We start from the raw sequence: 11,003 nt of genomic DNA on the forward strand, positions 1-11,003 counted from the left end.
AACTTTAGAATATACAGTGCTTATCAAAACAAATAAAATTCCGTGAAAAAAGGTAAAATAGTAAAATTACTATATCGGCCACCGAGTTCGGCGATGGCCTTAATGAACTTTTCGTGCATCTCCGGGGTCCACCGTAGCCGCTGCTTTGGAGACAACAGCCGGAAGTCCGAATCGGTTTTAAGATTAATATGCGGCGGCGCCAGTTCAAGGGGGTGATGCTCATTCTCATCTTCAGATACAGCATCCTCGGCACCAGAGGGGGTTGCGGCCCACCCGGAAGAGCCACTGGGATCTCTTGTTGTTGCCATTTGGGAGAGAGAAGAAGTGAGTGAGTGAGCGAGCTGAGTGAGGAAGTGAGTGCACTGTGCATATATATATGCGATGCGAGTGTAAATGCGTTTGGTGGGGAGTGATGCATGGGAATATATACAAGGCATTTGCATCTTCGATTTTGGGATTTTGGGATGACACCGATTTTAATACTTAATTGGTAAAATATGAGAGAATAAGAAAAAATAGTTGAAATAATGTAGTTGACTTTGGGGTACAGAAATGATAAAGTAAAAAAAGATAAATTTTTTTCATAAATGGTTATAGACTATTTCTATAGAACGAATGGAAAAAAGAAATTGAGTTTTTTTTATATGGGACGGATGGAGTATCTTTTATGGATCTTTTCCTCATAAATTATCTCTTTTGTGGGACCTACCCATGCCTCATTTTCAACTTATATTTACTTCGGTGTCAACTTAGATTTTGTGATTCTTGTGTGTAGGATATACATTTTTATGTTTTAACATGTCATATAATTTGTGGTTGACTATCAAGAAGATCTTAACATAGAGAAAGCGCAAGTCATTGTTGATTCTTGGTGAATAAAAAAATGGTGAATCATTTAAATATAAAATTCATGTTTAGGATTTATTTTAATTTATGAAACAATTGCGTTTTTAGTACATTATTATTTGAATCATCATGAAAGAAATTAATCATATAATTATCTTTATAGATTCTTTTACAAATTTATTTAATTTATTATTAATCTTACTCCTTCTTTATAAATGAATACTAATATTTAATAACATTATACATAATTATATGTGTGAAATAAGTCAAGTAAGATACTCTTCTCTGTCTCTATTTTCCGTTTTTAGAGTAATACCATAAAAGGAAAAAAAAAATGAATGTATTCTCTTTATTAAATGCAGTTGGTGAAGATGCTACAACAAAAAATTCTAGTTTTAATATTTAATCTCGTTGACATCTTTTAAATTCGATGAGCAACACGGTTAAATAATTGCAACCATAAAATAGTAAGACGAATATTTTTAATTATTCTCTTTCTTATTTTACTTTTTCTTCACCTTAACTACTTTCTTTGTCCGAAAATAAGCGAATCATTTTCCTTTTTGGGATGTCCCACCATAAGTGAATCATTTCCCTTTTAGCAATAAATTTTCTCTCTTATTTTATTCTGCATCTACTTTATTCTCTCTTCACTCATCTACTTTTCTCTCTCTTATACTTTACTCTCTTCACTTTAACTCTTTAAATATCAATTCCCTAAATTTCATGCCAAAAGAAGTGTTTCGCTTATCCTGGAACAGAGGGAGCACTTATAATTTTTCTAAATTAAGTGTAGAAAATGAAACGCCCCTATTAAGATGGAATGGAGGGAGTACTAAGTAGAAATTTATTTGGGGCACTTCTTTACGCATGTACCCCTTTGCTCTCATTTGGATCAGCTGGTGAATCAATTCATTCTTAGTATATTGTTATTTCAATCATCATGAAGGAAAATAATCGTATAATTATCTAAATAGATTATTTTGTAATATTTTTTTTAATTTGCGAATCATCTTACCCATGCTTTATATAAAAAAATATACTAATATTTAATATTTGACGATGCAGACTATCAAGCAAGGATATTCTTTTTTTTCTCTCTATTTCCCGTTTTAAGGGGAATACCATAATAGGGATAATAATATGAATGCGAATTATTATTTTTTAAATAAATCAAATAAAATAAATAAAAGTACAGTTATAACTCGGGTACAGCTGAGGGATACAACCAACTAGTCAAGCTAGCGAGCCGGGGTGGGGAAAAACACAATACAACTGAAACTTGGGCATACTCAAGGGCTTATATCAAGCCGTTGTACATCACAGACCAAACAAAGAGCTTGTTCCTAAAAAGCCTAAGGCTTAGACAAACGTCCTTGTCAAGTAGAGGTTTACAAGGAAACATAGATATACCTATGTGGGGGCAATCCGGGTCTACCCCGGAAACCACACACAGGAACCCTCCAGCGGTAGAAGGCGAGCCTCGATAAAACCTCTTAGGGGAAAATCCATTGGGATAAAATTCCCAAAAGGAAAAAGAGTACCCTAAAGAGTGGGGGAGTGGGGAAAGGGACGACATTGATAAAATTGTGCATTTGAAACCTTATCCCCCGACTTAAGTTTATCGTTTAAAAACAATGTTATACCGATAGTTTCGGAAAACAAGAGCCAATTTGGTAAATTTGGTGCCCCAAACAGAGTACCCTAAAGAGTGGGGGAGTGGGGAAAGGGACGGCGTTGATAAAATTGTGCATTTGAAACCTTATCCCCCAACTTAAGTTTATCGTTTAAAAACAATGTTATACTGATAGTTTCAGAAAACAAGAGCCAATTTGGTAAATTTGGTGCCAATTTGGTGCCCCAAACAATGTTATACCGATGGTTTATGAATGTGAATTATTTTCCTTATTAAATGCAGTTGGTGAAGATGCTAGTGCTACAAACTGGTTGTCATCTTTTAAATTCGATGCAATTGAATAATTGCGAAGATCAAATTTAAGATGTTTATTCTTATTTGAAAATTAAGGTGTATAGATATATTCGATAAAATGAGTTTTTTTTTTTTTTTTTTTTTTTTTGTTTTTTTTTTTTATAATTTGGTTAAGTTAAGACCATTCCAAAATTCCCATAGCGAAATTTTACTTTAATTTGGTTTGCAGCAGAGATATTCAACTATTGATAAGATTTACTATTTCTTATTACCTTTTAACAATGTTTTAAAAACAGGACCGACAAGTGAACCGGTGAAGCTATCGGTTAACAGTTTAACTAGTCCGATCGGTCGAACCGGAATACTGTAGCAATAATAATACTCTCTCCGTCCCACTTTAGGAGTTCCGATTTACCATTTTTGGATATCCCACTTTAGGAGTCCCGGTTGGAATATTCCATAAATAGTATTAGACCACACATTCCACTAACCTTTTTCCACTCACATTTTATTATAAAACTAATATAAAAAGGTAGGACCCACATTCCACTATCTTTTTTCACCAACTTTCCTTTACATTTCTTAATATCCTTGCCGAACTCAACCAGGACTCCTAAAGTGGGACGAATGGAGTATATATAAAACTATACTATATATTAAATACATAACATATAATAATATTTGGGAGTGATCAATCGCTAACTCATCATTTAATTGCTAACTACAACTATAAGACTATAGGATTTTAGAAAACTTGTAGTCTACAATTTGCCACGTTTAATTTTTGTTTTTATTAATTAAAATTGAAAAAGATAAAAAAAAACTACCAAATTAGGGTTTTGGATGAAAATGTCAATATAGTGTTCGAAAATATGAACATAGTGCTTTGAGAATGTCAACACAATGCTTTGAGAATGTTAACACATTGCTTATATTCACATTCTACATGTATTATATTGACATATTTTATATAGGGGTAACTGCTTTTAAAGTCACCAACTTTCCATGAATTCCGGTTTTTCCCACGAACTTTAAAAAGTTCGTGTAATGTCACGAACTTTATTGTCGGTTGTCATTTTCCCATGTCAGGTTTTCCGGTCTGATTCAAACAGTTTGTTTCCTATTAAGACAATGTCCAAATTTTTTTATCTTACTATCGTTATCTTCGTCTTTAAAATAGCTTCGCGTGGGTACCTTGTACGCCTCAATCAGATCTCGGATGAAGAAGTTATGGCCATTATGATAGTACAAGGTCGCACAAAGGTCACAGCCTTTATCAAATGGCCATAACTTCTTCATCCGAGTTCCAATTGAGACGTACAAGGTACCCACGCGAAACTATTTCAAAGAAAAAGATAACAATAGTAAGATAAAAGAATTTGAACATTTTCTTAATAGGAAACAAACTGTTTGAATAAGATCAGAAAACCTGACATGGGAAAATGGCAACCGACAATAAAGTTCGTGGGAAAAATCGGAATTCATGGAAAGTTGGTTACTTTAAAAGCAGTTACCTCTTTGTGATTGGTTTATGAATTGAAAATCTATATGCGTAAAAATTTTATGATTTGAACTATTGCATATTTGGTCTCCAACACCATTCCAGTTCCTTTGATGAATTACTTGGGAGAATTCCTGCATCCCTCGTGTTCGTGAAAAGACTTGAACAAATTTTTGATAGAGTTTTGATTTCAATTCTTCACAAAGTATGAATCTGCCTTTTTCCGCCGAAGCATATTCCCGTTTTTTCAAATTCATTATACAATTAGTTCTGGCCGCCATCCATTTTTTCCGACGAACGGAGAGCCGGCAAGTTCCGGCGATGTCGGAGCTGTTGGCAACAGTTGTGGCGGTGAAACAGTGCCTTGTTTCGTGAAGCGGCGTGATACTTCGTGAAATGGCGTGACTGCCGGTGACTGCCGATCTGTAAGCTGAGTTCAGATATATTTTAATATTTGGACTCAATATTATCGTGAAACGGCGCGACGACAATATTCTGAAAACTGATTTTAGTTCTGGGTTTAACTATAGGGCCCACTGCAATAATTTCTTTTAATTTGGGCCATCTACAATCAAATTTTTGAAAGGGCCGTATTTTAGTTTTATTAGCCTCAAAATTAGATGCTATTTAATTTTAGTTTATTAGTTGTTTGTGTTACAGTACAAACAATTACTTAAAACAATTAATCACGTTTAATTGTTTTGGTTATTAAGCAATTAATTAATTAATGACTTAAGCTTTTGTTGTTTATTATTATAAATGAATTAATCAAAGCATTATCTCGCCAAAGTGGGCTCTGATGTATAGATTAATTTATTAGGAATGTATTGGTTATTTGTGTACTTGAAATACATGCGAATAGTTAATCGGCCCAAAAGAAGATTGTTATTTGGCCGTGTTTCTTGTATACTTTGTGGTAATAATATGAGATTATCCTTAAGTCATTGTGAACACTAAGTCGGCCCAAAGGAAGACTTATTGTTTGACAGGAAATGATTATATATATTTGATTACTACTATTAAGATGTCACTTGCAAGTTAATTATTTTGTCCAAAGATGAAATTTTAATGTTGTGCCGACATCTTGAAATGGGAATTGTCATTATTTAATTTATTTACTTATTATTTACGTGAGCTAATTATTATCCTACTTGTTATATTTGTTCTTTGCTAGCTCAAGAATCTGCTATTGGTTTTCTAAATTCCATTCCTTGTGCCAAAAGGCAATACCTATGCATCATGGAGAAGCAAGTATTGATTGGTTTGGGGATTGCAAATTTAGACTATGCACTTCGGACGGAGCAACTCACCCCTCTTACTGATGAAAGTTCCGATGAGGATAAACGGAACTTTGAGTGGTGGGAACACTCTAATCGCATGAGTCTTATGATTATGCAACATGCCATCCCTGAAAACTTTCGCCGTACTGTCCCGAAAGAAGCAACTGCTTAGGAATTTCTCGAGACCATTGATATGAATTTCGCAAGCAATGAAAAGGCCGAAACGGCTTCATTAATGCATAAACTTGTGACTATGAGGTATAATGGCCGAGGGGAAATTAGGGAGCACATTATGGAAATGTCAAACACTGCTTCAAAGCTGACATACTTGGATTTTACATGGTTTTAGAGGGTAGTTTTGTATGAATTTGAGCATATTTCGTCTATTATTAGGCGTGTATATATCTACTTCTCTATTATGTTGGTATGTTGACCATTTTGTTAAGAATGTGTAGAAAAAGGTACAAAATATATGGATGTGCAGCAGCCTTGGTTTGAGACAATATTTACGGGAGATTTTGAAGTCCAATCAGCCCCTAATGCATACCAATCTCTTCGTCTTCGAAAGAGCTTCGCGTGGGTATCTCGCACGCCTCAATATTTACGAACACTGCGCTGTCCAGAAAATCTCACCCGGCCGGGTGAATTATGACCCTATAATTCCACCCGGCCGGGTGGCGTAATTATGCCTGCCTCCAGAGAGTACCAAAGAAGTCCCACCCGGCCGGGTGAATTTCCAGTGGATTAATTCCACCCGGCCGGGTCCGTCAATCTGACGTTTTTCAAAGCAGAAACGCTATTTTTGAAGAGGGGAATAAGAAGGAAGAATTAGGTCAATTCTATTCATTCTCGACAAGCGACAAAACACATCTCTCTCTTTGTGAAGAACTCTTGGAAGAAGATTGAAGATTCAAGCTTCAATTCCTCCGCCAATTGCGATTCGCATCATGATTTCCACTGTTTTTCCTTGTTTCTATTTGTTTTCTACCATGAACATGAGTAGCTAAACATCTTTTATGTAGAATTCTTGGTGAAGATGCATTGATTTATAGTTTTAATCCAATTGACTTCGTTTTTATCTTGCTCTTGCAATTGTTTGAATTATTCTTGTGCTTTTTCCTAACAATTGCTTGATCACCAATTGGGAGTGTAGGGTTTCTTAGAATAATCGGGAGATGAAATATTTAACCTTGAAAGAAGAATTATTCACACCTTAATTCAATAAAACTCGGGAGAGTTGAGGTTTTGAGTGGGATCTTTAATCTAATTGAACCATTAGGAGTTAGGTCTAAGAATTAGAAGGGGACTTCAATTATTACACCTAATCTACGGATTTCTCACCTCGGGAGGGGGTTTAATCTATTTTTGTGATTGATTCAACAATTCTGGAGACTTTAAATGGTAAATCGATTTCAATTGGGTTAGGCTATGAGTTGTGCATCGGATCCTTGAATTCTGCATATTTCTTCATCTTTATCTGCAACTTGTTTCTTTGTTCTCTTGTTTAAGTGTTTTATTTTAATCTCTGTTTTTATATGTTTTTAGTAGTTGTTAGTTTAAAACCAAACTTCTCGATCGTCTGGATAGTAGTTGAAATTGGTTCGTGGTACTTAGGTTTACACTTAATTGTCTCTGTGGGATACGATATACTCTTGCTTGCTGTTTGCTACGATAGCCCCGTACACTTGCGGGTATTATTTGGGTAAAATAAAGTTGAGTCAAGTTTTTGGCGCCGTTGCCGGGGACAATTTTTGTGTTAAATAGCTTGATATCGTGATAATAATCAAGATTACTAATTCAGACATTACTGCTTTATTTTTCTTTTAATTTCTCGAGTTTTCACATTTGTGTTTCCTGTTCAGGTGTATGCACACACGTTCTAAAGGCTTGCCTCTAGAACCTTTCGATCCAGAAATCGAAGCATCAAACCGGAAGAGGAACGCATATAGGAGACTCACAAAGAAGATTCAAGCTTCTTCGCCAAACCGCGTAGGAGCATCTTCAGATTGGAGGGACCTCTCACCTATTCGATCACCAGTTCAGGATCATCTTCAGCTTGATCCCGATTCTCCTTTTCTGATGGAGAACGAAGAAGGGAACAACAACGGAGGCAACAATGGCCCACCACCCCCTCCTCCCACTAATGCTGAGCTCCTACGACAGCTGGAGGAATTGCGTCGACAGGTTAATCGTGAACCAGCTGTGCCGGTGCAGAATCAATATGTATACCACGGAGTGGCAAACCCAACTGTATTTAACAATATTGACGCCAACAACTTTGAGCTGAAACCAGGACTGATCCAGATGGCGGAAAATAATGCTTTTAGGGGCAAATCCTCAGATGACCCTAACAAGCATATTACCAAGTTCATTCAGATCTGCAACACGACGAAAATGAATGGAGTGACAGATGATCAGATCCGATTGAGACTGTTTCCTTTTTCTTTGGAAGACGCGGCAAAGGATTGGCTCGAGAGTTTGACACCGGGGTCCATTAGAACATGGGACCAGATGGTCCACAAATTCCTGGAGAAGTTCTATCCCCCTAGTGAGGCTATTAAGAGGCAACACGAGATCATTGCCTTCCAGATGATTCCTGCGGAGACTATTAAAGATGCATGGGGGAGATTCAAGGCCCTGCTAAAGAGGTGTCCCAATCATGGCTTATCCCCAACAGTGCAAGTCATTACATTCTTCAAGGGATGTATACCTGAAGCACAACGGGAGTTAAATCTCAGCGCGGGAGGTAATCTTCTCAAGAAAGGAGAGGAAGAGGCGATGGAGGTGATTGAAGAGCTTGCATCTAGTGATGAAGGATGGAGCAACGAAAGGAGTAAGGTGCATAGGGTGGCTTCTACCATGGATCATGATACAATGAGCACCTTATCCGACAAGCTGGATGCCTTAACCATGAAATTTGACTGCATGGCGATGAGGCAACCGTCACAAGAGCCCCAAGGAAGTATGGAGGATGTGAATTGCGTGCAGCAGGGGGGCAACATGTATTACAATAACTCACGCCCGAACTTTAATGGGGGAGGATACAACCAATATGGGAACAAGGGGCATCCCAATCTCTCTTATGGGAACCACAATAATGCTCTGCAGCCTCCTCCGGGATTTACAGTTTCTGATGGGATGGTGAACGACCCCAAGAAGATGACCACAGAGGACATACTCAAGTCCTTCATGCTACAATCTAATAAGGTCATGGAGCAGAACAATCAAAGGATGGAGAAGGTCGAGGCGGATGTACAAGGAATGGCCACTCATTTGAAGAACATTGATATTCAGATCAGCCAGATTTCCCAGACTGTGAGTACTCTTACTCAACCGGGAAAATTCCCTTCTACCACTATCATCAATCCCAAGGACTGCAAAGCTATACATCTGAGGAGTGGAACAAACTACGAGGGACCTTCAATGCCATCCGAGAATGAGGGTAGAGTAACAGAAAAGAGAGCTGAAGAGGAGGAATTGGTCGAAGAAGGTGAGACAGTGCAAATTTCTACTCCACCTAAGGAGAACACGACTATACCTTCACCCACACCACATACAGCTCATACTCCAGCTGAAGTGAGGATCCCTTATCCTCAACGTGTTCAGAAGAAGAAGATAGATGCTCAGTTCTCGAGGTTCTTAGACATCTTCAGGAAGGTGAACTTGAATATCCCATTGGTGGAGGCACTTCAAGAAATGCCTACATATGCAAAGTTCCTAAAAGATGTGCTCTCCAAGAAGAAGAAGTGGACTGACTATGAGACGGTGAACATATCTGAAAACTGTAGTGCCATAATTCAGAAAAAGCTACCGGCCAAGCTTAAAGATCCTGGGAGTTTCAACATCTCATGCGTCATTGGAAATGACAGACAGACAAAGGCACTTTGTGATCTGGGGGCGAGTATAAATTTGATGCCATTATCATTTTTCAGAAAGATGAAGATCGGCACTCTCAAGCCGACTACAATCACACTGCAGATGGCAGATAGAACCGTCACCTATCCTAAAGGAATTGTTGAGGACGTTCTTGTGAAGGTACACGACTTCATATTTCCCGTCGATTTTGTAGTGTTGGATATGGAAGAAGACGTGAATGTACCACTTATCCTGGGGCGTCCATTCCTTGCAACGGGAAAAGCATTGATAGATATAGCGAGGGGAGAGCTCACTCTTCATATGGGCAACAAACGCCACATCTTATCTATCTACAATGCTATGAAGAGTCATGAGGAAGAGGAACTGGTTACGAAGAAGGAGTGCAAAGCTGTGCATGTTGTAGAAGTCCAAAAGGCACAAGAAATTGAGTCCACATTTGGGGATTTCTCTTTGCCGCAGTGGATGTTTGGTTCATGTGGTGGATCAATTTCTAAAGAAAAGACTGCATCAAATGCCAAAGTGAAAGAGAAGAAAACAAAAGCTGAAAATTCACCCGAAGTGGAAACCAAAATTTCTGATGGAGCTCTGAAGAATACTTGGTGGAAGAAGAGATTGGCGAGATCCTATGCTTCCAAGATTAGCAGAAAATCCAACACCACCATTTATGGCGTGACATGATGCAGCTCATGGAGGACGTCGAGCCAACGACGATAACCAAAGGCACTGTAGGGGAGGTAACCCCTAGTAGGTAACTTTTAATTTTATCGTTTTAGTTTATTTTTGGTGTGTTTTGTGTTGCTTTCATACCATGTAAGTCTCCCTTCTCCACCAATTTTTCAAACTTATTCTTTGCATAGCTTTGAATAAGTTTGGGGGGATGATATGGTGGATAGGGATACTAACGAGGTACTTATCTTATTGCTTTAGATTGATTAGTTGTCTTTTGTTGCTTTTTATTTTGTTTTAGGATAGAATTGTTTTGCTTGGTTGTGATTGATTGAAAATTTAGAGGCTTGAAGTGAAAAAAATTTGGTTTCTTGGGGTAAAGACTAGTTGTTAATGATAAAAACATCATCCATCTTTTAAGCTATCATGGTCTTTGACTTAAGAGTTTGAGTAATAGGTGCATAAGTAACGAATTGCTTGTTTGCCTTGATTCATGCTATTACCTGAGTGAGATTTGAGCCAAAACTTTTTTTTTGTGTGATTTTTTATCATATGCTTGTTGTTGTTTCTAGAACTTGCTCCTAATCATATTAAATCTACATAGTGAATGTGAATTTAGGAGATGACGTTAGGCATTCTTTGTTCTCCCCTTCACAAGTGTATATATTTTTGTCTTAATCCCTAGTTAGCCCTCCTAGCCTAAAAAGTGTCACAATGTCAAATTTTTTTTTAAGTCACCGTCAAGAGTGATAAGCCTACAAACTTGGAAGCACATATGGGGCGTTGTAAAAAAAAAAAAAAAAAAAAAAAATGTAATGGAGGTATAAGCTAGACGAAGTCTAGAGGAATAAGGAAAAAAAAAACAATAAATTTGTGGAGGTATAAGCTAGACGAAGTCTAGAAG

General features: G+C 37.4%; 1 protein-coding gene across 1 annotated transcript; it reads left to right on the top strand.

The window, feature by feature from the left end:
- Nucleotides 1-8,335: 8,335 nt before the first annotated feature.
- Nucleotides 8,336-10,111, top strand: LOC148933354 (uncharacterized). The gene has a single exon (XM_089059833.1). The coding sequence runs from the start codon at nt 8,336-8,338 to the stop codon at nt 10,109-10,111; it is 1,776 nt and encodes a 591-aa protein (XP_088915959.1).
- The last annotated feature ends 892 nt before the right edge of the window (nt 10,112-11,003 follow it).

Source organism: Salvia hispanica, chromosome 1 (genome assembly GCF_029641045.1).
Source record: "Salvia hispanica isolate PSC_SH4W2 chromosome 1, Shi_PSC_v1, whole genome shotgun sequence".
NCBI lineage: Eukaryota > Viridiplantae > Streptophyta > Magnoliopsida > Lamiales > Lamiaceae > Salvia > Salvia hispanica.